Raw genomic sequence first — 27,455 nt, 5'->3', positions numbered from 1 at the left:
AACATAAATAAATTTTCTCATGGTCTTTGTAAATTCTATTTGGAGATTCTGTAGCATCTCCCAGATATGATTTCATCTTATCTCAATCTTCCAATTCTAGAAGGAATAGAAGGAAGACAAAACTTACAAATAAAAACTACAGGTAGTAAGAAAATTTATTAGACATCTCATCTGACATACACATAATAAAAAATGGGAGGTCAGTGGGGTACCTGGGTAGCCCAGTTGGTTGAGTGTCCACCTTTTCATTTCAGCTAGGTCATGATCTCACAGTTCATGGGATCAAGCCCCATGAATAGCTCTGTGCTAATAGTGCAGAATTTGCCTGAGATTCTCTCTCTCTGCCTCTTCATGGCTGGCGCACTCTTTCTCTTTCTCCAAATAAATAAAAATAAAAAAAAAAAAGGCCAGTAAGTTGACTATACTTTTGTTAAGTGACCATGGGAATGTTAGATAACCATCTACCCTCTGCTGACTTACATATATATTTTTTAACATTTTTAAAAAATATTTATTTCTGAGAGAGAGACACATACAATGTGAACAGGGGAGGGTCAGAGAGAGAGGGAGACACAGAATCCGAAGCAGGCTTCAGGCTCTGAGCCAGCTATTAGCACAGAGCTCGATGCGGGGCTCAAACCTACGAACTGTGAGATCATGACCTGAGTCGAAGTCGGACACTTAACTGACTGAGCCACCCAGCCGCCCCTACCCTCTGCTGACTTATAACAGCAATAAGTGGAGAGTTCAATTTATGAGGTTTCCAGCCTCTGCACTAATAATAGTCTGAACAAATATAGCACCTGTCTTTCTGGGAACACAGAGTTTTAAGGATATTACTTTATCAGCAGGTAATATTACCCTGCAATTGCAGTTGGCCCTCTAAAAACAGTTTCTCTCCTCTGCATTATCTCATACATTTGAGACTATATAGTTAAGTCACTACTTATTTTAAATTATTACTCTCTCACAACTTAATGAATCTATACATACTCACATACATAGCTTCCTCTCATTCTGCCTAGTTTTCTTCAATCAAGTTTTTCCTACATTCTTTCCTCCTTCATATCTTTCCTTGATCATTAAACATACTTTATCCTGCTACTCTCCCAAATAAGCCAGTTTTCCTACTTTACCCATTTAGATACAGTTTGACAAAAGAGAACCAAAGACACTATTTCACTGAAAATCATGATTTTCAAGAGGCTCAGAAAGAAAGAGAAGTAGATGTGCAACATGAAGGGAAGGATAAATATTCTTTACGTATACTCTTGGGCAAAATCTGTATCTAAAATGGAAAAAGCTAAGAATTATTTTCATTCTTAAAGAAATAACATGTTAATGTGAATGTGTCTGTGGATACCTTCTTTTATGAACATGTACCTTGTACTCTAAGTTACTCTAAGTTGTCATTTACATTAGTGGTCTTTTTTTTTTTTTTTTTTAATTTTTAATGTTTTATTTATTTTAGAGAGAGAGATAGAGACAGCATGAGCAGGGGAGGGTCAAACAGAGAAGGAGACATAGAATCCGAAGACAGCCTCCAGGCTCTGAGCTAGCTGTCAGCACAGGGCCTGACGCAGGGCTTGAACCCACGAACTGTGAAATCATGACCTGAGTTGAATTCGGACGCTTAACCAACGGAGCCACCGACGTGCCCCAATGTTACTGGTCTTTTTAGTCCTTAAGAACCTCATAGACACTAAGCTCAGTATGGGCAGAGATTTTCTAGTTCTAGTTCCTTGTGTTTAGTACAAGATTTGTCCTTAATAACTATTCAGGAAAAGGATAAAAAAAAACAAACAAACAACAGAACAAAACTCACAACAAAACTAGGTTATTATGAAACATGATTTAAAGAGGCAACAGTGGTCTGAGTGAGATCCTATTTTTCCAATCTACTCTAGAGATCTAGCTAACTAGAAATACTCTTAACTCTACCTACAAAAAGAAGTGCAAATGTTAGAGTTGCATGGTGTCTTACCCATTCTATCACTTCAACAATGACCACTTACCTGATTCAGAATTCAAGGACAGAAGACTGCTTGTTCTTACCTCGGCTGAATATCTCTTGTAGCTTCTGGTCACTGATCAAAGCATTAACTGTTTCTCTCAGAGCAGCATGTTCCAAAAGAATCTGGTTTTGGCTATCTGTTCCCATCTGGTAAAGATAAAAGAAGAAAACAACCAAATATTAAAATGAATAGTAATATCTAACCAGGTGAGAAAATCATACCCTTGATAAACTCTATACTGAGAATGCCAAAGAATGTTCTTTTTTTAAAAAAATTTTTTTAAATTTTATTTATTTTGAGGGAAAGAGAGAGCATGAGCAGGGGCGGGATAGAGGGAGAGAAAGAATCCTAAGCAGGTCCTGCACTGCCAGCACAGAGCCAGATGCAGGGCTCGAACTCACAAAACTGAAATCATGACCTGAGCCAAAAAGAAGAGTCAGATGCTCAACTGACTGAGCCACCCAGGCACCTGCCAAAGAATGTTCCATAGAATCCTAGTCTCATTGATGTTCTGCAAAAAATAATGATGCTCAGATCAATTAAGTTTAGGAAATATTATATATTTTATCTTTCTATACACAGTAGCAGATAGAGGCTTTGACAAGACATTTTAAGAAAAAATTTGTTCAGGTTTCTCATACATTTTTTTACCACAAAATATCTTCATCCATGTAAATCTTTTGGTATATTTTTATATTTATTCAACATTTACTGAGTGACTACTCATATAAACACTGAGATTGCAAAGATGAATAAAGCAAGGGTGGTGAGAGGGAGTGAGGCCTCAAGAGGGAGGAAAACATATTAACAAAGAAGTCATCATTAATATTTCACACAACACAGTTAAGGAAATACTGTTCTTGGCTGCCTCAATAAGATAGCACAACTCTCAGAAGTTTCCTAATTTTTAGCCTTCAGACAGTAAACCTCACAAGTGAGAAATAAATAAATATTACCATCCATAAATTCTGAAACTCTAACTCAGATGCTAGTTTGTTTCAACTATTAACTTCTCCCTTTTCTAAGTAAAGACACACCTAAGCTCTTCAATATTTAATGCTGCTTGGAATCAGCCCAAACTTGGGGCACCTGGGTGACTTAGTCGGTTAAGCATCCAACTTTAGCTCAGGTCATGATCTCACGGTTTGTGGGTTCGAGTCCCATGTCGGGTTCTGTGCTGGCAGCTCAGAGCCTGCAGCCTGTTTCAGATTCTGTGTCTCCCTCTCTCTCTGCCTCTCGCCCGCTCATGCTCTGTCTCAAAAAATATATAAACTATAAAAAAATTAAAAAAAAAAAAAAAGGAATCAGCCCACCTCCCAGCTTCTCTGCCACTGACCTAAGTAGAGGTCAAGTATACAAGCAGCCGCCTCTGGGAAGCCACCTTCTGAGGAGACCCTTAGAATTGTGGTCTTAAGTCTTAAATGGTTTCCCGGTAGGGTGGGGTGTGCTGAAGAGGAAACAAGCCTCAGCCTCTGAAAGGACTTTCAAGGTAGCAGAGAAGCTTTAAAAGGCACAGGGAATTAATGGAAATACTTGTTTCAATACTAAAAGAAAAGGGGAAACATATTTATAATCAACAAAGAAATTAGCAAAGAGGAAATTAAGTTTAGGACTACAGCAAGTGTTAAGTACCTGAAACAGATGCAATCCATTAGCATCTGACAGGAAACGTAGCTCTCGATCCAAAAGGTATTCAACTGGAACCACAGAACCCAAACCAAGTTTATCTACTAGGGGGGTGAAAGTCTGTGAAACAGAAATGACAAGAAATTGATTAGAACTTGGAAAATAAAATAGGTAACAATTCAGCCACATCTCTAACTTCAGAGAAAGTATCCATCATTAATATATCTTTCACTCCAGTAAATACAGATAAGCTAAGGCATAACATTTCCAACCCAGCATCTACCCCTCAAATAATCACAGTAAGCAAACTGGAGTAGAAAGTCAGCTCAATACACCTATTTACAGCTGAAAAGGATATAAGGAATGAGAAATTCCTCATTCTTTCTAAGGATGTGACTAATCTTGTTAGGCTTCAAGAGGGCTAAATTACTGTAAATTCCCAAATTACAGACTTATACCATTATAACTCCTAAAATCTTTGTGACATTGGAGTCCATTTGAGCTTCTTCCAAAAGTTCAATTGGAAATGGACTTAAAAACAAACAAAAAAGGGGGTGCCAGGGTGGCTTAGTCAGTTAAGAGTCCAACTTCGACTCAGGTCATGATGTCACGGTTCATGAGTTTGAGCCCAGAGTCGGGCCTTGGGCTGACATCTCAGAGCTTAGTGCCTGCTTCAGATTCTGTGTCTCCCTCTTTCGGTCCCTCTGCCACTCACGCTTTCAAAAATGAATAAAGTGAAAAAAAATTAAACAAATGAAAAAGGACAGTATAGTAAATGATGTTACATATAATCAATAGGTAGAAAATTTGTCTTGAATAATATTTATTTAATCTGGTTAGCCATAGGAGAAGTAGGTTTTTTTAAAATGTAGCTGTTTATACCTTTACTTTGCTAATAGGACAGAAACAAATGGATACTCTCAGAATTAAGTTTATAGCATTATTTTGTCAAACTTAAGAAAACAAAACTTAATAAGAAAAAAAACAAAGTACAAACAACAAAAGCAAAAATAAGTAAGTGGGGCTATAACAAATTAAAAAGTTTATGCACAGCAAAAAAATTGATCAACAAAATGAAAAGGCAATGTAAGGAATGGAAGAAAATATTTGCCATCATATATATGTAAGAGATTAGTATCCAAAATATATAAGGAACTCATATAACTCAAAACCAAAAAATCTGATTTTAACAACAGGCAAATCATCCTAAATAGACATTTTTCCTAAGAAAATATACACGTGGCCAACAGGTACCAAAAAATGGGCTGAACAATACTAATTACTAAGGAAGTGAAAATCAATACCACAAGGAGCCATCACTTCACTCCTGTTAGAAGACCTATCATCAAAGACAAAAAATAACAAGAGCTGGCAAGGATACAGAGAAAAGCAAACCCTTGTGCACAGTTGGTGGGAATTTAAATCGGTGTAGCCACCATGGAAAACAGTGTGGAGTTTCCTCAAAAAATTAAGAACAGAATTATCATATGATGCAGCAATCCTACCTCTGAGTATGTACCCGAAGAAAATGAAATCACCACCTTAAAAGATTATTTGCATCCTCACATTCACTGCAGTATTTTTCACAACAGCTAAGACATGGAAACAACCTAAACCTCCAGGGATGGATGAATGGATAAGGAGAATGACATGGGGTGTGTGTGCGTGTGTATGCATACACACACGATGGAATATTATTCAGCCATAAAAAAGGAGGAATTCTTGCCATTTACAACAACCTGGATGAAACGTGAGGGCATTATGCTAAGTGAAATAAGTCACAAATGTGAATGAAATACTGTATAATTTCACTTACATGTGAAAAATTAAAAAGAACTCATAGAGTAGATCTGTGGTTTCTATGAGTGTAGGAGGTGGGGAATGTGAAACATGGTGAATGTGGTCAAAAGGCACAAACTTTAGTTATAAGTTCTGGGGATCTAACATACAGCATGCTGACTATAGTTAACAATAACATGGGGCACCTGACTGGTTGGGTCAGCTCAGTTCTCCCCCTCTCAAAAGAAATAAACATTATTAATTAAACATTAATTAATTAAACATAATTAAATATTAAACATTAAAAATACAATAATATATACTTGAAAGTTCCTAAGAAAGTAAATCTTTTTTTTCATGTTTATTTTTGAGAGAGAAAATGCAAGCAGGGGAGGGGCAGAGAGAGAGGGAGAATCCCAAGCAGGCTCCGCAGTGTCAGCATAGAGCCCACTGTGGGGCACAAACTCACAAACTGTGAGAACATGACCTGAGCTGAAATCAACAGTCAGATGCTCAAATGACTGAGCCACCCAGGGACCCCACATTCTAAATCTTAAAAGTTCTACCACATACATACAAAATGTTAACTCTGTGAACAGGGTATGTGTTAACTAATGTTATTGTGGTAATCATTTCACAATATATATCAAATCATATTGATCACAAACTTGCACAATGTTGTAAGTCAATTTTACCTCAATAAGGCTAGGAAAAATAAGAGTTCTTATGGAAAGAAAAGCCTTTAAGGATTACAAACAGTATCTCATAACCTTACATGAGAAGATACTAAGGTGAAAAAATTCTTTAGAAATAAAAATAGCAAATATAGAATATAGAAAGTTTCAGTACTGGCACGAAAACAGACATAGAGATCAACAGAACGGAATAAAGAGCCCAGAAACAAACCCATGCTTACAGCTTATATGGTCATTTAATCCATGACACAGGACACAAGACTATACAATGACGAAAACACAGTCTCTTCAAGAAATGGTGCCGGGAAAACTGGACAGCTACATGCAAAAGAATGAAATTGGACCACTCTCTTACAACAAACAAAAATAAACTCGAAATGGATTAAACATCTAAATGTAAGACCTGAAACCATAAAACTGCTAGAAGAAAAACAAAGGCAGTATTTTGTGGACATTGGCCATAGAAACATTTTTCTCAATACATCTCCTCAAGCAAGGGAAACAAAAGCAAAAATAAACTATTGGGACTACACCAAAATAAAAAGGTTTTGCGTAGCAAAGTAAACCACCCACAAAATTACATGGCAACCTACTATATGGGAGAAGATACAGAGAGAATGATATACCTGATAAGGGGTTAATACCCAAAATATAGAACACCAACAACTGCCCAAATAATCCAATAAAAAATGGCCAGAGGACCTGAATAGACACTTTTCCAGAGAAGACATATAAATGGCCAGCAGGCACATAAAAAGATGCTCAACATCACGAATCATCAGGTAAATGCAGTTCAAAACCACATTGAATGTTGTTGTGTATGAAAAATACAAGAAATAACAAGTGTTGGGTTGGAGGTGGAAAACAAAAAACTCTCCTGCACTGTTGGTGGGAAAGTAAATTGGTATAATCACTGTGGCAAACAGTATAGAAGGTCCTCAAAAAATTAAAAGTAGAATTACTGTGTGATCCAAGAATTCCACCACTAGGTTTTTACCCAAAGAAAACAAAAACATGAATATAAAAACATACATGCACCCCTATGTTTCCTGCAGCATTATTTACAACAGGCAAGATATGGAAGCAACCCAAGGGTCTATCCATAAATGAATAAAGAATACACACGCAGACAGAAATATTATTCATTCATAAAAAAGAATGAGATCTTGCCATCTGCAATAGCATGAATGGACTCAGAGGGTATAAGCTAAGTGAAATAAGTCAGAGAAAAACAAATGCCATGATTTCACACATATATGGATTTTTTTTTTAACTGTTTATTTATTTTGAAGAGAGAGCGAGAGAGGTTGCGAGCATGCCGAGATAGGGAAGGGCAGAGAGAAAGGGAGAGAAAGAATCCCAAGCATGCTCTACGCTGTCAGGGCAGAGTCCAGCACAGGGCTTGATCTCCTGAACCGTGAGATCATGACCTGAGCTGAAATTAAGAGCTGAATGCTTAATTGATTGAACTACCCAGGCACCCCACACATGTGTAATTTAAGAAACAAAATAAATGAAGGAAAAAAAACGAGGCAAAAACCCCACACTTTTTAATACAGAGAACAAACTGGTGGTTGCCAGAGGGGAGGTGAGTAGGGGCATGAGTGAAATAAAGAGGATTAAGAGTGGGGCGCCTGGGTGGCTCAGTCGGTTGAGCATCCGACTTCAGCTCAGGTCATGATCTCACAGTTCGTGGGTTCGAGCCCCGCGTCGGGCTCTGTGCTGACTGCCAGCTCAGAACCTGGAGCCGGTTTCAGATTCTGTATCTCCCTCTCTCTCTGACCCTCCCTGCTCACGCTGTCTCTCTCTCTCTCTCAGTAATAAATAAAGCATTAAAAAAAAAATTAAAAAAAAAAAGAGGATTAAGAGTATACTTATCATGATGAGCAGTCAGTAATATAAAGAATTGCTGAATCATTATACTGTATACCTAAAACTAATATAAACACTGTATGTTAATTATACTTCAAAAAAACCAAAACAAGTTCAGATGACACAGCTGAAAAGATCCCCCAATTTTTGCTTTAGTAACAGAATAAAAGTATGTTAGGAGTAAGCAAGGAGTTCTGGAAACTCTAAAGGGTTCACCTATTTTTTTTTTCTTTAATGTTTATTTATTCTTGAGAGATATAGAGCACAAGCAGGGGAGAGTCAGAGAGAGAGAGAGGGAGACACAGAATCTGAAGCAGGCTCCAGGCTATGAGCTGTGAGTACAGAGCCCAACATGGGGCTCGAACCCACAGACTGTGAGATCATGACCTGAGCCAAAGCTGGACACCTAACAGACTGAGCCACCCAGGCTCCCAAGGAATTCAGCTATTGGATAAATAGCGTAGTTACAGTTAGAGTACAGGAGTAAAGCCCGAATATGTTCCTAGGCAGTAAGTCACTTACCAGGGCTGGCCACTGTGCAATGGAGACTCGAGTGCCCTGGACAAGGACTGGGTCCTTCCGGGGTGCCCACACCAGCGACCCTTCCAGCAGAAGCACAATAACTTCTTCAGCGTGAACTTTAACCCAAGAGTGCTGCTTCCAATTACAGCCATCAAATTCTACAAAGATCTGCAAAGAAAGATAAAAAAGGATTTTGGAGGTCACAACTGGAAAACATCCCACATTATAATATATAAACAAACATATAAAATGTAACTAGGAAAAATTCTACTAATTTGTTCTTAAGTTCTTTTAATGAATTTCAATAAAAATCCATCTTATTTCAGAGCAAGGAAGCTGATCTCAGTTTCACTCTAAAAAGGGCAGCAGAGTTAAGGGTGCACATCCAGTCAGCAATTTTTAGCTGTTATCCTATTGAAATTTGCAACTCTTGGTTTCCAATTTACATCCATCTACACCAGCTAGGGGCCTACTATGTATAAGGCACTGTGCTAGGTTCAGAAACAGAGAAATCTAGCATATTTCCTGGTCTAAAGGAGCTCATATTCTAACAGCTTGGAGAGAATTTTTTTACACCTATACTGAATATGACAGAACTTTTTTTTAATGTTTATTTATTTTTTTGAGAGAGCGCAAGCAGGGGAGGGACAGAGAGAGGATATAAAGCAAGTTCTTTACTGACAGCAGCAAGCCGGATGCAAGGCTCAAACTTACAAACCTTGAAATCATGACCTGAACAGAAGTCAGATGCTCAACTGACTGAGCCACCCAGGCACCTCAGACTGTGGACTCCTTTGATGAATTTTTTTAATATGTAATATTTGAACATGATATAAAATTCAAAGGATGAACACTGAAAACAAAAGTTGCCTTCTCAGTTCTGTGTGTGGATTTTTTAATTACCCCTGCCAGGAATGATCTCATATCTGTTAGGAGAGGCATGCTGTCACCATTAACAATACTTTGCTTCCTCTCAGCAGAGACACTCTACTTTTTGAGTTATAGATATAGTTAAGTAGACAGTGTAAGAAGTTTTTGAAAGTGATTCATATTAAACAAAACTATATTTTTCTTTTTTCTTTTATTTCATTTTATTTTACTTTAGAGAGACAGAGACGGTGCAAGTGGGGTAGAGGGGCAAAGGGAGAAAGCTCCACACTGAGCACAGAGCCTGATGCAGGGCTTGATCCCACATCCCAGGGATCATGACCTGAGCCAAAATCAAGAGTCAGACGTCAACCTACCAAACCACCAGGCACCCCTAAACTACATGTTTCTTTTTCTTTTTTAAGTTTTAAAAAAAATATCTATTTTTGAAAGAGAGAGAGAGTGCACCCACAAGAGCAGGGAAGGGGCAGAATGATAGTATCTGAAGTGAGGTTCATGCCGACAGCAGACAGCCTAATGTAGGGCTCAAACTCATGAACTGCGAGGTCATGACCTGAGCTGAAGTCAGTAACTTAACAGCCTGAGCCACCCAGATACCCCAAAACTACAGTTTCCTAATAAATACTAAGCTTAGGTTTAGCTTTTTCATATAAATCTGACTTCTCAGTATGTTTCACATGCAGCATAAAGAGCAAGACATATGGAAACAGGTATCAATACTTAGAACAGAAATATCCAGGACCTAAATTATAGAAGGGGTAGAGTATTTATTCATATCCCACTTTATTTTCACAGAATTTTAGTTGGCTTTTGGGAAACACATAAAATAAAATGATCAAGTTCAAATTAAAAAAAAATCAAGGCCAAGCAAACTACAATAGGAAGTCACTATGAAAGTGTCAAAGGGGAAACTTTAGCTGGCCATAAGGATCTATACAGCTGTATGACCGAGTGATACATGTGCCTCAGAGCTTCCTAAAGGCCAATTTGAAAATGGGGAGGTTAGTTGCATAGTTCCCACTGTTAACATCTTTTTTCTTTCTTTCTTTTTTTTTTTTTTTGGTGATTTTTTTTGGGGGTAATATTTATTTTTGAGAGAGAAAAAGACAGAGATTGAGATTGGGGGAGGGGCAGAGAAAGGCGGAGACACAAAATTAAAAGCAGGCTAGAGACTCTGAGCTGTCACCAGAGCCCGACCCCGGGCGTGAACTCATGAACTGCGAGATCATAACCTGAGCCAAAGATGCATGCTTAACCCAGTGAACTGCCCAGGTGCTCATCTTTTTTTTAAAATTAAACTCCACTCCCCAACATGGGGCTCCAACTCTCATGGTTAGTTACCAACTGAGCTAGCCAGGAGCTCCTCCCTCTGTCTAAAATGAAACAAAGTAATTACTTAGGGAAGCAATGCTTTTCCAACCTCTTGGCACTGTAAGAATTTCTCAGGGGCGCCTGGGTGGTTCAGTCAGTTAAGCATCCGACTTCGGCTCAGGTCATGATCTCGCGGTTTGTGGGTTCAAGCCCCGTGTCGGGCTCTGTGCTAATAGCTAACTCAGAGCCTGGAGCCTATTTCAGATTCTATATTTCCCTCTCTCTCTGACCCTCCCCTGCTCTGACCCTCCCCTGCTCTGACCCTCCCCTGCTCATGCTGCTCATGCTCATGCTCTCTGACCATCCCCTCTCTCTCAGAAATAAATAAAACATTAAAAAAAAATTTTCTCAACCAAAGCTTCCTAAGGCAGCAATGAATGATGCAGGACAAAGCCAGAATCCCCATAGCAGTGACTCTCAACTGGGAACCATGAAGTTACCAAGATTTGTAAGCATTAGGAGCCTCAAGCATTTTCTACATAATGAATACTAGAGGTCCTGGACATGAATGTACTAGTTTTTAAAATATGTGTAGATGATAAAATTAATAAAATTCAAATACATTAGTTACTGAGTTCATATAAGCTTTTCGTGGTATACATGTTCTCATCCAGTCAACATAAAATATACAGGTAAAATTAAATGAAAATTCAGGATACTTATATTCGCAAAGTGTGAAATCACTGTGTAGTAGTCTAGTGTTAGGCTTAATCTCTTCACAGTCAATGCATACTTGTGGATGTGGACTGCAAGGCTGAAAAGTTATCCCAGAAATTAAATTCACTATATAAAGCTCCAGTTATATTATTGTAATATACCAAGTAAGCTTCACTTCTGATTAACCACACACATACATAGCCCCCCCACACACACACACAGTGGGAAATAAGGCTCAGAAACAGGAAGCATGATTTTTACAGAGAAATAGAACACTAAATTGCAATATATTTAATACATGAATGGGCATACTCATATATACACATATGTTCCAAGGGAATAAAACACTTCAAATAACTTGCAGACAATTGGAAAGAGATAATCAAACTTACACTTATGTGTATACTCAGGCACCAGGAAAGGTAGCAGCAACTAATAAACATAGGTTGGGCCTTATGTTCCAGGAGGTTTGGATTTGAGTAGGAGCTCTACTCTGTTAACTCCAAAACTTGGAAAAGTCACTCTCGCCTCCTAAAGTTCTAGTTTCCTCCCTTGTGATAAGACACACTTGGTCTTAATTATCTTGTAGACTGGTTGTGAAATTTAAATAAAGTAATGGATTCAAAAGCACAATATGCCATAAAATAAAGAGAAATAGAGTAAAAAAACAAGTATGGGGGATGTTCAGAAGCAGAAGAGATCACTTTAGGGGTACAGAGGGGACTAATATGGGCTGAGGCCAAAAAAAAAAAGGTCCAATAAAGTTCTAGGATGGCCAGAAGCTACATAAGCCGACAGTGGGGGAAGGACAGGGAGATGAGGCTAAAAAAAAAACTAAGAGTCAATGTGGCAGACCTTGAATGCTGGGATAAAAAACTGAGGCTTTGGGGCGCCTGGGTGGCTTAGTCGGTTAAGCGTCCGACTTTTGCTTAGGTCATGATCTTGCGGTTCGTGGGTTCGAGCCCCGCGTCGGGCTCTGTGCTGACTGCCAGCTCAGAGCCTGGAGCCTGTTTCAGTCTGTGACTCCCTCTCTCTCTGACCCTCCCCTGCTCACGCTGTCTCTCTCTCTCTCTCTCTCTCTCCTAGGAAAAAAAAAAAAATTAAAAAACAAAACAAAACAAAAAAAACCTGAGGCTTCATCTAGCTCCCAATGGGAGGGGTATGTCTACACACACATGACACAAGTGCCATTAAAAGGTTTCTAAATGAAGTCAAGATATGAACAGTTCAGTTGGTTTTAAGGAAATTCAGCTACCTACCAGTGGATACAGATGGACAGGAGTTGGGGGAAGGTAACAGAGAATATTCTTACATGACCTAGAGTGGGAGCAGTGAGACTATGAAGAAAGTGACTTGTGCTTGTAAGAATCCGTGAATCCTATCATCAAGCTTGATGAATGGCTGTATAAAAGGGTGAAGGAAAATTAAAAAATGACTTGGATTTTGAACCAGTGATACCGTTACATAACTGATGTCGAGAGGAAAAGATGGCTGGAGGACAGATAAGAATTTGCATGGCATAAAAAGAAGCATGGAGTGGGGTGCCTGGGTGGCTTAGTGGGTTAAGCATCCGACTTTCACTTAGGTCATGATCTCGCGGTTGTGGGTTCGAGCCCCGCGTCGGGCTCTGTGCTGACTGCCAGCTCAGAGCCTGGAGCCTGTTTCAGTCTGTGACTCCCTCTCTCTCTGACCCTCCCCTGCTCACGCTCTCTCTCTCTCCCCTAGAAATAAATAAAAAAACATTAAAAAAAAAAAGAAGGCACTTTCAAAAATAATTAAAAAAAAAAAAAAAGAAAAAAAAAGAAGCATGGAGTATTAAATGCCCTGGCTGAGTCTGACCCTGAGTGACACAGTACTCTACCAGGCATCACTCAGAAAACCAGAGGTTGAGGCTCCATGGTGACTGATGGCAAGGTGCCATGCTGCAACCATTTTAAAAATCAAAGGCAAGTCACAAAACTGTAAGTTACAGCAACACACAAATACAACAATACTAAAAGAAGTCATTGTACTATGCTAAAACAATTTTTACTCTTTGTACAAAAGAACTTCAACATTCAGAAAGTTAATATTCAGGAATCCTATCATCACTCATCTGTAAACATCAGGGAAAAGTTCAATTATTGAAAAACCAGATTTTGCCCAACTTAAGGGAAATAATCTCTCAACCCACCAGGGCAAAGAACCTATATGGAATGAAGTGTTAACTGACAACAACATCATTGCTATATGTTCTGGGATCAAGCTATAGCCCAAGGCTAACAATATGAATCTGTTTGTTCTTTTTTTTAAGTTTACTTATTTATTTTGAGAGAGAGAGCATGAGCAGGGGTAGTGCAGAGAGAGAGGAAGAGAGAGACAATCCCAAGCAGACTCCGCACTGTCAGCACAGAGCTGGATGCAGGGCTTGAACTCACAAACTGCAAGATCAAGACCTGAGCTGAAACTAAGAGTCAGATGCTTAACTGGCTAAGCCACCCAGGAGCCCCAATATGAATCCCTTTTAAGAGCAATATGGAATGTGGATATATGTAACGTTCTCCGCAAACTAAGGCTTATTTCTGGCCCTAGCACTGTGCTTTACTTCCTAGAGTAACGGATCAAATCAGAAATATAAGGTAAACAATAATTTCAGATCAAAGTACCTAGAATATGAACTCTTAAAATGATAGTGTCGAGGCCACAGGAGGAAGGGATATAAACTAACAAAAATTAATGGCTATGGTTGGACTGAGCCAGAGATTACTAAAACAGGCTGATAATCTGAACAGAACAAGACTAAAACAGTTTGAGTTGATTATTTTAAGTCTTTTAAAAAATTCTATTAAAATAATAGAATTCTATTAGAATAAAAGTAGCAAAGAGAACCACACATATTATAGCTAGAATCCAAGTAGTAGATGTAAAATATTTCATTAGTTAGGGAGAGGCAAAGGTAAAACTCTTGCTTTTATTTTAAAATTCCTTTTATGGTATATATGTGACTTACATTTATTTTAGTGACATTAAAACAAAAGAAAATTCTCTAATAAAATCAATTAAGTTCTCCTAAGTTTGATAACATCAGTTAGTAACTAGTAACCTGTGTAATATAAGCTTTCATGTTTATTGTGTTAATATCGGTTCGAGCTCTGGTTCTCCTTAAGGCCACTCTTACTATAATTAATAAAGTTATTCATTCAGTCACTCTCACCAAAAATAGAACACCTCTTATATATATGTAGAGCATTTACTGGAACCAAGAATATCAAGGTGAATAACGGTAGCAATTGGCAGGAGGGATTTACACCTCAGATGAGTCAACACAGAGGTATAAAAATGATTACAGAGTTGTGTAATAAGGGCATGTTATGTTACAAAATGCATCTGCCTTGAGAAACTAGAATGGTTTCAGAGTAGTAGTAGTAGTATACAAGCTGGGTCTAAAAGGACAAGTTGCCTTCTGGCAGAGAAAGAAGACTTTCCAGCAGGTGCAAAGGAAGAGAAACATAAAAGCAGATTGAGTGTTCCAGGCAGCAGTGGCAGCTGCTAGTAAGCTGTAAGGGCTCTGATTGGCATGTTAATGCATGATGCATCAAAACCTGGTGGCAAAGGTATCTTGTTTGGCCAGCAGAGTGTTTTGTTGTTGTTGTTGATTTGTTTTTAATGTGCATTGAACATCTTTAGGAAGTGTCTGCACTCTTCAGTTGCTAATCCACTGTATTCTCCAGTCTGTCATCTAGCTGTTTTCATAAGCCTGGTACCTTGGACACAAGTGGGTTTACGTTCCCTGATATAGGCCTTGGGGGAGCCACTGATAGTTTTAAACGAGGAGGGGGAAGACATGGTACAATGTTTTATAAAGATAATACCATCTGGGGGGAAAACTTCTCAAAGCTCAATTTATTTATTTTTTTTTTTTTTAATGTTTTATTTATTTCCAGGAGAGAGAGACAGCGTGAGCAGGGGAGGGTCAGAGAGAGAGGGAGACACAGACTGAAACAGGCTCCAGGCTCTGAGCTGGCAGTCAGCACAGAGCCCCACGCGGGGCCCGAACCCACGAACCGCGAGATCATGACCTAAGCGAAAGTCGGACGCTTAACCGACTAAGCCACCCAGGCGCCCCTCAAAGCTCAATTTAAATAGAAAACCAAAACAGAAATTACAAAGTATTTTATAATTAGATGAATGGCGAAACACTTTATTCATACTATGGAAAAATATTAAGAAGTGTTAAAAAATGAGATATATCTAAAAGACTACGATGGAAAGGTCTCCAAGAGGTGTTATATGCAAAAAAGGTGGTTGCAGATTTTAGAGTGTGCATGTGAGGGAATAGGTGGATTGGGACACAGAGATAATAGTGTTTTTGCCTTAATCAGTAAATGCTCCTTTTAAAACAAAAAAAACAAAACACATATTCATATAATGGTTAAATAATTAACACTTTTTAAAAAGTAAAGAATTAACTTTGGGAGCTGGGTGGAAGATTAATTACAGAAAGAAGAAACCGGAGGCAGGGAGACCAATTACAAAGTCATGATAACCCACGAAAGAGATGAAAAAGGATTAACCCAAAAAAGGCTGTATGAATGGAAAACAAAGTGTATTTTAGAAACTACAGAGATAAAAGTAACAGATGATGATGACTGAGAGTAAGAGAAATAGAAGACTAACTCAACTCCTGAAGTCCCTAAGTTTTCTTTTCCAATTTTCCTATCTAGATACATACCATTAAAAAAGGATGACAGACTCAAAATGGAGTCACTTGTGCTAAGCCAAGTGATCAAACCACAACTTAACTTCTCCCAGGAAGAGAATCTTAAAACAGTAAATCGGGAATTACCTGGTCAGCACTAGAAAGGTAATCTGCCTGATGGACAGACCCCTGCTCTCCCCCAAAAGGTGACCTTGTCTGAAACAATCAGCTCCTTGCTCGAATAACCACCTTGTCCCACCTCCTCCTCCTTCTGGCTATTAAAGTCTTTCATTTTGCACAGCTCTCTGGAGGTCCTTTCTATCAGCTAGAAGAGATGCTGCCTGATACAGGCATTGTTGAATAAAGCCAAGAAAGTCTGTAAAATTTGCCAGCTGAATTTTATTTTAATGATTCTAAAAAACTGTAAAGCCTGTTATAAATGATTTTACAAAGCTGTAGAATATCTTGACAGCCAAAATGGGGAATGATGCACGTCTAGAAAATGGCTGTTTTCAAACATAAAACAATTTTCTCCTTATGGTTCCTCTGATCAAGAGATAGCATTTTTTTTTCTCAAGAGATAGCTTTCTAACAAATAACCCCCTGCCCTACTTTCTAACATCTGCAATATATGAAATGTTAAGTACTTGAGTATCATAAGGATAACCTAAATAAAAACTCAAGCATACACATATATAGTGTTTTTAGGGGCTGTAGCATCACAAAGATTTGGATTTGCATCCCAACTTCCTCATTTCTTAGCTGTGTAGCCCAGGGCAAGACACTTTAGCCTTTTTGAGCTTCACTTCCTTCCTATAAATAGGGACAGTAAGTACCTCAAAGGATTGTCTAAGGATTAAATGAAATGAAAGCATAAAATGTCTAGCAGACTTTGGGCTCCTGAAAAACATGCATTCCTTAAGAAACTCACATTACTGGTCAGATTTTAAATTGGTATGATTAAAAAAAAAAAGAAAACACGCTATCTATCAAGAATCTTAAATATGTTCATACTGTGTCTTCATAACAACACTCCTGGCATAAATCCTAGGAAATAACCTTAAACAGAGGATAGGCTTTATTCACAAAAAAGCTCACACAGCATTATTGATAAAGTCTAAAATCTTAATTTCAACATTCAATGAAAAAGGAACACTTAAATAATTTATCTAGCCAATAAACATAAGATTTTTCTTAAAGAGCTTTTATTGTTTTCCTTTTACTTATGACAGCAATACATGTTACCTGTGGAAAATAAAAAGCCCCAAGAAAATTAAAATCACCCATATACAAAAGAATTTTCAGTAATACAGGAAAATTGCTACATTAAAACGCAAAACACAGATTTGAAAATACAGTAGGAATTTGACTTTTAACAATTCTAAAAAGAGTGTAGATGAATATATATCAAAATATAAACAGCTGTTTCTAATCGGTTGTGATATACAAGGGTGACTTTTAAAATTACTATCAAAGTAATTTCATTTTGTATCACAGGCATGCATTACCTGAAAACCACACACACACACAAAACTAATACTTCTAATATAACAAGTGTAAGTCACAAAAACCAGTGGACAATGGGCCTTGGACTGGGGTCCACAGTAAGATTCCAATAATCTCAAGACAAAAAAAAAATTAGTACTGAGTCTATATCCATAAAAATATATAAACAGAAGTAAGTTAAAGATCAATTATAAACATAACAGGAGGCCACAGAGTAGAAATTCCATAATAAATCAGAAGTGAAAGTTAACAATCTAATACTGGCTCCAACAGTCTACTTTTTAAGATATAGTCAGAAAAGGCCTCTTAAAAACACTAACAGAAAAATTCATGTTCTGTTCTTGATGGAACTTACATTTAGTAGAGGAAATAAGCTATATATTTTGTTATATATTTATAAGAAGAAAAACTGTGATTAATATTCCAAAAGAGGTATATCACAAAGTGCCAAAACAACAAATGAAAAAATAACATGCTGGGGGTTCAGAAAGGCTTTACAGAGGTGGTATCACCTGGAATGGACAAGCTTTCTCTTTATTTTGATGGTTAATATTAAAAGCAAAGAGGAAAGGGTAAACAAAGCAATAAAAGCAAAAAGTACTAAGAAAGTAGAGGATCCCTGAATTAGGGCTGCTTGCTCTAAGTATCCTTTTGGCAACACCCAATTTCCCTCACACGACTCTTTGCACACCAAGGGTCCTTCTTATCTATAATTTGGTCTCTTGCGTAGACCAGGAGGGGGCTCTGTGCAAATCTGTGGATAAGTGTATCTCCCACTGTACATTAATAACCTTATATGCGAATTTACAAATCAGTCTCCAGAGAGTTTGGTTAGTGAGAATCAGTTCCCTAGAGCCTGATTACCCCTAAACACACACACAAAAATGGAGTTTTTGCCCTTGCAAAACTGAGAGAGGTCATACTCTATGAGTCACTACTGAATAATCAGGTAGGTTTTATCCATCTACAGAACAGGGTAAAGGACACTCTGGCAGTGGGGATAGTGGGGTCGGGAGGGCTTAAAAACCACCAACCTGTCAAAGGCAGTGGAAAACTGAGAAGCAGCAACAGGTGTCATGTCCCCCAGGCCTTATGGAAGCAAACCCTACAGCAATCAACTCCAGCTGTTGAGAAAATCACTAACAACAGAAAAGGCCACGTTACTTACCCACCATTTAGGAGAAGGGAAGTAAGAGAACCATAACCAGTCAGAGATGAAAACTAGGCAAGTGAGTAGTAAAGGAGGAAATGAGCCCCTGGCAGGTGGGGAATTAGTGAAGCAACTCTTAGAACAAATGGGTAATTAAGAGGAAATATCTGATTATGCATTAAAGGGAGAGGATGCTGGATATACAAAATGGCCAGTGTATGTGATCACTGCTGGAAATACTGCAAAGCTCTAAAACAGAATGCAAATTAAGATAGAACTATTAATTATACACACACACAAACTTTTTTTAAAAAAATTAACTCTATGAAGTACTTGAGTGCCTGAAAAACTCAAGGATGGCTTAATGTTTCAAAAACAGACCTCCTGTGCTAAGAATATTAAGATGAAAAATGTTATTAGAGGGGCTCACACTTAAACATTACATATTCTTTTGTATAATCTCACTTTTATTTAAAGTTCTCTGAACAGTACACTGATCCACAAAAACATATTCTATTTATTTTAATAAACAGTGTATCATGTACCAGGCAGATTTTTATTGAACTCCCGGAATTATAAGTAAAGGACACTTAAGGATAATCACTAAAAACCATAAACTCCCATTTCAATTAGGGCTGAAATTCTATGTTTGTGTGAACATGGGTGGAGATTATGCCCTGGAAACACAGTACTGTCCTGGACCTGATTATAATCATTATCTACGAACAAAGTAGAGAGGTATTTTAAAGTCCACCTGACCTGAGACAAGGGAAAAAGGTTGGAGGAGGACGTAAAAAAATAAGGCAGATACAGGTAAGCTTTCATTCCTCTTGGAAGAATCCCAGATAGAAGAAACATGGTACTAGCCTGGACACTGCTACAATTATTACATTATCTGGAATCAAAGGAAAGGAGTACTTTAGAGTCCACCTTTCTGCCAGATAAAGATGAAAGATTAGGGGATAAAAAGTAAGGCAGGTATGCTTTTTCTCCTCTTGCAAATTCTGGATAGCTATGATAGCTAAGACACACATTCAAAACAAATCAATGGCTACTAAAAGCATCATTTAATTCTAACAAACAACAAGAAAAGGACAGTTTATTTAATAAAACTGATGTTGCCACAACGGGTTACTCAGTAGGAAGCAAGTTAGATCCCCCACCTTACATGCCATTTACAAAAATATTCCAGGTAGACCAAAGATCTAAAGGTAAAAATACAGAAACATTAAAATACAGAAACATTAAATAACATTTACATAGATTCAAAATCAGGGAGTTATCCCCAAGCAAGTAAAGAAACCATCAAGAAAGTTCTAAAAATTTGAGGATGTAAACATCATGTTTTTCTGTATGGCAAAATAACTCATAAAGTCCAAAGACAAACAAGAGAAAATAAATGCAACACACCTGAGAGATAAAGGGGTTAATATCCTTAAAATGCATAGACCTTGTACAGAGTGGTAAGACAACTCCTACTTTTTCAAATGGACAAAAGATAGGTATATAACTCATTAAAAATATAAAAGGCCAATAAAACAGAAAAAGACCAGTAGTCATGAAAATACTAGGTATTTTTCACCCATTAGATTGCCAAAAATGACGAAGACTGATGGGAAAGGTGGAAACCACCACTGCATGCATGCACTTCTGGTAGGCATAAGAAATGTATCATCTTAGTGGAAAACACCTGGCATTATCTAATACAACTGAAGATTCAGGTACTCCTAGAATTCTTAACCCACTCCTGGATGTCTAACCTACAGAAACAAAATCATGATCACACCAGATATGTGTACAAGTTTATTAACCACAGCATTATTTGTAGGGCCAAAAATATAACTAATTTGAACATCCAGCTTAAGGAGGAATGATTGAACAAATGATGGTACATACATTCTGTGAAAAATCATGTAGTTATCTAAAAGGATCAGTAACATCTATAGGTACTGATGCTCATGGTATAATGTTAAATAGCAAAAAAAGGGAGGGGTGCCTGGCTGGCTCAGTCCATAAAGCATGCAACTCTGGATCCTGGGGTTCTAAGTTTGAGCCCCACAATGGGTAAAGAGATGACTTTAAAAAAAAAAGCCCTTACTTACAAAAAAAGGGTGGAGGGGAAGCTGCAAATATTGTGCAGTAAGATACCATTCACTAATAAAAGCAATCCTTTGTATATAGATGAATTTTTAAAATATATATATTTATATTTTTTGTACCAGTACTAAGAAAGATAATGGGATGCCTGGCTGGCTCAGTCAATAGAGCATGTGACCCTTGCTTGGTCTCACGATTGTGAGTTCCAGCCCTAGGTGGAGCCTACTTAAAAAAATTTTAAAAAGGAACGATAAGCAAAGCCTTCTTTTGCCAAGTGGAAGCCTGTGAAAGATACTGTTGGCTTTTCCTGTGTATACTTGGGATTATTAGACATTTCAAAAAAATAGATGTTTTGCTTTTTATTAAAAAAAGGAAAACCCATGTTTGTTTGTTTTAGTCTGTATGTTTACCACACTTACATATATAAAGGTCCCAAGGTCTCTGCAACTTATATGGACCAATAATGATTGAGAACACAAAGAGGACAGTTAGAAGATTCAGAAATAAATGCATAACAACCCATTAAACTAATCTTGCAACAACGTATTTAAAAAAAACATAACAGGCTTATTTTGAAATACAAATAAAGCCACTACTCCATGGGGGGGGGGAGGGTAAAAGCTGTTTTCCTATTACATCTAAAAATCTCAGTAATTTGTCAGCATAGCTTTGAAGATGAAAATGCCCACTAGCATCAACAAAACTCCCAAGCAATAGGATCCTAACTTTTCTATTTTCATATTTCATCTTAAGGTAGTACATGGCTTTGGTATGGTTTTCCAGAAAAGGGTTCATTAAACGGAGCAGGACTATATTTTTAAGGATTTCAGGATCAAATAGTATTTAGAAAGAGAATATTAATGTAGCCTAAAACTGAAAACTGTTTTCAATCACTTCAAAAACTCATTCATTCAACCCTCAATTACTCATCCTTAACAGGGGGCGCCCTGCTATGCATTGCTCAAAACCTAGCATGCCTGAAAACATCTTAAACTAACTGAATGAAAATCTGTCCAATCACAGGCCAGCTGCTTGAAAACTCCACCCGTGAGTACAGGAAGAACACTTTTGATTGGAAGACGGTTGTGTTTACTACGGTGTGTGGTGCAAATTGGAAAGGCCCACATGTCTGGGGTCCAAAGGAAATCTCTTTAATGAAAAGGAGTAACAAACGGCCAATTCTCATCTTAGACTAGTCATTGTCATTAATAGAACCTCAACATAGCAACTACATTTCTTGAGCTATTTTGCAAACTGGTGAAAAATTCTAAAGGCTCTGAGTTTTGTTGTGGTAGTCTTCTCATCTATGTCCCTTGATACACATAAAAGCTTAAGTTTATTCTCAAAACCAAATCTGCCTTTGCTTCTGTATGCATATAGCTCCATGCAAGACCTCAACACAGTTCTAATGTACACTTTGCTTTAATTCCAAGAATCATTGCAACGTTTTACTTGGTTTGGGAAACCACTTCAAGGAACCCAGTGGTAAAATTATTCAGTATTCAGCTTAGTAGGTGTCCAGCATTTCAGTGAGCTTCAAAAACCTCCGCCCTTAGGGAGCTCAGCAAACAACAAAGTGAATGGGTAGCCATTTCAGGTGCAGAGCTCATTAGCAATTCATCTGATGGGAGAAACAACTAGAACATAAAATTGTAACTGAAAAGCTAGGGCAGACTAGGCCTTAGGTCCAAGTATGTCTTTAATAGTGGAATATCTTTTCATTTATGGGGGTAGATTATTAGATCTGAGATAGACACCTCTCCCCCATCCCAACCTAGAAAGCAATCTTTTAAAGAAAGCACCGAGAAATTTAAATTCAAGTCCCCTCCTTAATCATTATCCTCATCCCTTTATATTCTTGGTAGCTTTTTATAAATTCGCCCCACTGAAGCCACATAAATGCCCAAACAGCCTTTTCTTATTTACCAAGGAGAAAGATCAAAGAATGTGAACTCAAGTAGCAGAAGCAAAAGGATAAACCCATAAAGTCTGCATATCAGGGGGAAGGGGGGGGAAGCCTAACATCACTAATCAATAGGTAGAAAAATGAATATGAGAAACCTACAATATTAACATCAGGAAATCAATACAACTTATGGCAAGTAAAATACGTGCAAAAGCAAGTTCATCACGAAAATTTACCTTCTGTCTGCTATCTTTTACATTTCAAAAGAATCTCCCTATTTTCATAGTCTTAACAGAGAAGCTAGGGCTGCTATCAGAATGAGGAACCAAAGAGGCTTGCCAAAGCTCAAGACAGTATTTTGCCGCCACATTAACAAATATAACACAACAAGGTCCCAAATGCTAGTTAAGGTCTATTTTACTGAATTAACTTCAATCACGAAATACACCAAGGCCAAGTATTCAAAAGCGCCCAAGCTCCAACACAAAGTTTCAAAACAAAACCTCTCCCAGGATTGAGGGAGTAGCCGCGCTGGGAGCAAAAAAGCACCACCTAGCAGCCCCATTCGGCTGCTAAGACAGATCTGAAACTTATCAAAAACAGCCACAACTGCAGCTCCTGTCACCTAGAAGCTCAAAGAGAAAGGAGCCTGAATCAGAGAGTCCTGAGAGCTGGCCTTTCTGGAGACCGCCAGGCCAAGCCCGGCTCAGACAAGGAGGAAGTAACTGCCAGATAAAAAAGCCCCGAGCAGCTCCAACTGCTGCCTCTGTGCCTCCCACAATTGCCCACATTCCCACCCCACTCGGGGCTCCCCGGAGGAAGGGAACAGGGTGCAGGTTTCCAGGGAGGCTGCGAACTACAGGTCCGCGTCTTTCAGGGGGAAGCGACAGCACCAGCCGAACTCTGAGGGGCCCAGGAGCCCAGGGTTCGGAAGCCTGCTCCCAAGGCGTATTTGGGGGTGTGTGTAGGGGGGGACGCTGAGAAAGGGGTCGCTCAGGAGGCGGGGCCTGTCGGTTGGAGGCACCAGCTCCTGGCGCCCTGGCCGCCCCCCGAGGGAAACCGGGGAGCGCACCCCGACGCGGAAGCCATGCCGGCCAGAGCTCGGGGTGCCGAGGAGCCGGTGGGGGGCGCTGAGGAGATGTGGGGGCGCGGAACTGGGTCACCCCCACCCCACCGCCCCCTCACAAAGGCCCCCGGGGAGGCCGCTCGCAGGCCCCGCAGCCCCGGCCTCAAGTGCCTGCCTCGGCCGCCACTCACCGCTAGGTCCTGGGGCACCGCCCCGCTCATGGCCCGCACTGTGCCGGCCCGCCAGGCCCGAGTGCGCAGCGCAGGCCCCGGATCTCCACCCGCCGCCGCTGCTGCCGCCGCCGCCGCGGGGACCGAGGCCGAGGACGAGGCCGCGGGATCCGCGAACAGAAGCAGCAGCCGCTTGCCCACCGGGGAGGCCGCCGCGTCCGCCATCGCCAGGGCCGGCCAGACCCGCGCTCCCGCCCGCCGCCTCCCACCACCTCTGCCGCTGAGCGCCCGATCCGCCCGCAAGGCCTCCCTCCGCACCACCCGCGGCCGCGGCTCCCCCCCACCCCCCCCAACAGCCACCACCAACCACCGGCGCTGCGCAGCGCCCCCCGTGGCCGGGAGCGGAGCCGCAGCCAGGGCACCGCACAGCGCCCCCCGCGCTCCGGAGCGGGACGGCAGCTCCGGGCCCCTCGCAGCGCTCCGCCCCAACCTCCCCGGGGCCTGCAGTGCCCCCTGCGGCAGGGAGGGGAATTGCATTTTAGGCGGGGGGGGGGAAGTGGGCGGGTCCTTCAGTCTTCCTTGGCACCATCCTGGTTCTAAGCTGCCTACTGGGGGTCCCATATGTGAGAAGGCTGTAGCTTACCCGCCTCGGACACCAAAGACTTTTACTGGGGTGGGGGGCTTGAGGGACAAGGTACCTAGAGGTGGCATTTTGAGCTAAGCACTTAGCGTCCCAGTAAGTATTCATTTCCTATCCTGAAAACCTGCACTATCAGTCCTGTCATTATCTTTTAGGAAAATCCCCATTGGTCCCTGCGACACATTGTCTTCTCACTGGCCCATAACATGGTCCCATCCTATTCTATACTACTTGTACTTCATAGGTTCCTTTCTATGGACCAATGTGCTACATCCATTGGATGTTGTAATACCATTCTTTCCACTGGGTAAAGGCCAATGTGCTTCCACCATCTTGGTATTTTTACTTAAACTCATGGAACTTATTCCCCTTCCAAGTCTGCCAATGTTTAGTACAGGCATTTCTCAATTAAACTTTTAGGGGAATTGGAAAGAGGCCAGCAATAAAGTGATTCTCTTTGGTTCAATGGCACCTCATCTTAACATGGTAGTGGGGCTGGGGGCAAAAAACCCCCCCGACTGCTCCTATTGCAATTCATTTAATACAGGTGTGGGAGATTGACAGTTCCTGTTAGAAAAGTGATTGTAGAGAAGGGGAGATACCGAATTTTTTGCCTAGATGGTCATTCACACCAGGCACTGGGAAACCTCAATCATTAAAACATTAACATTGGTGAGGTGCCTGGGTGGCTCAGTCTGTTAAGTGCTCGACTTTGGCTCAGGTCATCTCAGGGCTCCTCAGTTCAAGCCCGGCGTTGGAGCTGACTGCTGACAGCTTGAAGCCTGGAGCTTGCTTAGGATTCTGTCTCCCTCTCTTTCTCTGCCCCTCCCCCACTCACGTACTCTCTCTCAAAAATAAACATTAAAAAACAACCCATTAACATTGGTAATATCAGAGACGAGCAGAGGTTCCATAGTTTTATAGATAGACTGTGTATGTATGGAAGTAGATACAAACCAGAAATCATGGATTGTTACCCTCAAAGTGGCCGTTTCTTTCAATAATCTGCCCTACAGACAGGAAAGAGCAGTAGCTGGTTCTTTCTCCAAGACTTAGGTGCCTACCCAGTTACCTCTAGTCTAAACCTTTTCTTTACCCTAGACATACATGCCTTCCAAAGGTTGGGGTCTGCACTGGGGATCGAGCAGGAACGACTGACTTTAGTAAAAGTACAAAACCATTAGGGAAATCATTCTAGAACTAACGCTGTGGAACACCAAGGAAGCATTTCCTTGGACTTTTTCTATTCCTTAGAACTTCTATCTCCCATAAGCCAACCTGAGGCCAGAATCAGAATGCTTTCCTGGACCAAGAGACACCTCTTAAACCACATGGCCCACACATTGTAGTTGGTAATAGAACCAGGATGAGGGAATCCCTAAGACCTACCTGCCTTGCAGGTTTTCTACCAAAATTCACTGTCAGGACTTTATCCTGTAAGGAGCTCTATTTACTGTCCCAGTGTCCAAAGCTGGATTCTCACAGCTCCAGAGACAGAATGTGCCTAAGCTCAGGGATGAGAAGGCAAAGATGAGAAATTCATTCAACCAACATAGCAGGCACTTTTCATGTGCCATTAATTTTTCAACATGCTAGGGACACAACACTAAACAAAACCTTTGTGTACTCATGGAGTTCTTCCTTAAAACAAAATCACACTTTGCCTCACAGAAAATAAAACAGTAGAAAAATCTAACAAAACAACAACACATGAACAGAAAGAAGAAAAGTCACTTAAGATGCTCAAACTTGACCCCTGCTCAAACAGTAGGTGAAACGAAACAGCAGCAGTTTTAAGTAAGGAAAAAACTTAGAATACTGAGCCCTTCTTTAACCACATGCCAAAACCCCACCCTCCTCAAAGCCTCTTCTTTGTTTCTGGAACAAGTGACAACCTCCACTCTTTCTGGAGTGTATTTTCATCCCCTCAAAGGTTCCTGCTCCAGGTTATCAAGCCACTCCTGTCCTCTTGCACACTTCATTGGTATTCAACGATGAGTGCCACAAATTTGAAGCAGGAAACTGGGACGGAGGCTAAGCAACTTGACTCTTCTTGCTGCCTGGCAAGTCATCATCATAACTGGTAAAAAGAAAGGCTATGCCTTAGGGACAGAGGCTCCTGCCTGGATCTCTAAGCAACAACATTTCACCCACACAAACTGGAAGAATGCTAACACAGGGAAAAGGGTGGAATAGAAATGTCTAAAAAGAGTAAGCCACACACTTTGCCTGAGCACATGAACATCCCAAATTGAATCATTATGGAAAATACCAACTTCTGGGGCAAAAGAGAAGCTCTGCTTTTCGGATAATTTTCCAAAAGCATTATTTTTAGAATGGAGTAATTGCCTAGGTCTTTGGAATCTGAATTCTCATGACTAAAATCTCCATCTCTCTAGGGCATAAGATATGAAAACTCTTAAAAAAGAAAAAGATTCTTGGTCAAGTCTCTCAGACTGCTTTCTTCCCACTTCCTCAAGACTACACATCAATCTAGACAAGTTCCTGACTGGACTATCAAACATTTCTCAGGGAGCTAGAATGTATTAGTACTTGACTTCTACTTACTTGAAGAGTGACCACAGGGAAACAAAGGCCAAATCAAACTGCCAAAAAAACCAAGGCCTTAACACAAACTGGGGCCACAGAATATTAATGCTGTGGCTGCAAAGGGCCTAGGGACCAGATACTGCCCTTGAGGGGCAAAGGCGCAGCCATGTCCTAGAGGAAGGGACTATTAGAGTTAGGTGGCCTTCTCTCTGCTTCCTCCTTGCCTTTCTATGTGGATAAGGGAAGAAGACACTGTAATACACAAGA

General features: G+C 40.0%; 1 protein-coding gene across 2 annotated transcripts in view; it reads right to left on the bottom strand.

The window, feature by feature from the left end:
- Positions 1–24,253, bottom strand: part of KDM3B (lysine demethylase 3B) — a 68,211-nt gene extending 43,958 nt beyond the window's left edge. For both annotated transcript variants that reach the window (XM_039217919.1, XM_039217920.1), the window contains exons 1-4: positions 24,020–24,253; positions 8,510–8,677; positions 3,648–3,761; positions 2,056–2,161 (exon numbers count right to left, since the gene is read on the bottom strand). In XM_039217919.1, coding sequence (XP_039073850.1) covers positions 2,056–2,161; positions 3,648–3,761; positions 8,510–8,677; positions 24,020–24,223 — 592 coding nt within the window. In that variant the 5' untranslated portion in view covers positions 24,224–24,253. The remainder of the gene's footprint in view (positions 1–2,055; positions 2,162–3,647; positions 3,762–8,509; positions 8,678–24,019) is intronic.
- Positions 24,254–27,455: the final 3,202 nt, after the last annotated feature.

The sequence above is a fragment of the Hyaena hyaena genome, unplaced genomic scaffold (genome assembly GCF_003009895.1).
Source record: "Hyaena hyaena isolate Hyena2069 unplaced genomic scaffold, ASM300989v1 scaffold_723, whole genome shotgun sequence".
NCBI lineage: Eukaryota > Metazoa > Chordata > Mammalia > Carnivora > Hyaenidae > Hyaena > Hyaena hyaena.
This window is presented reverse-complemented; position numbering and strand designations above follow the sequence as displayed.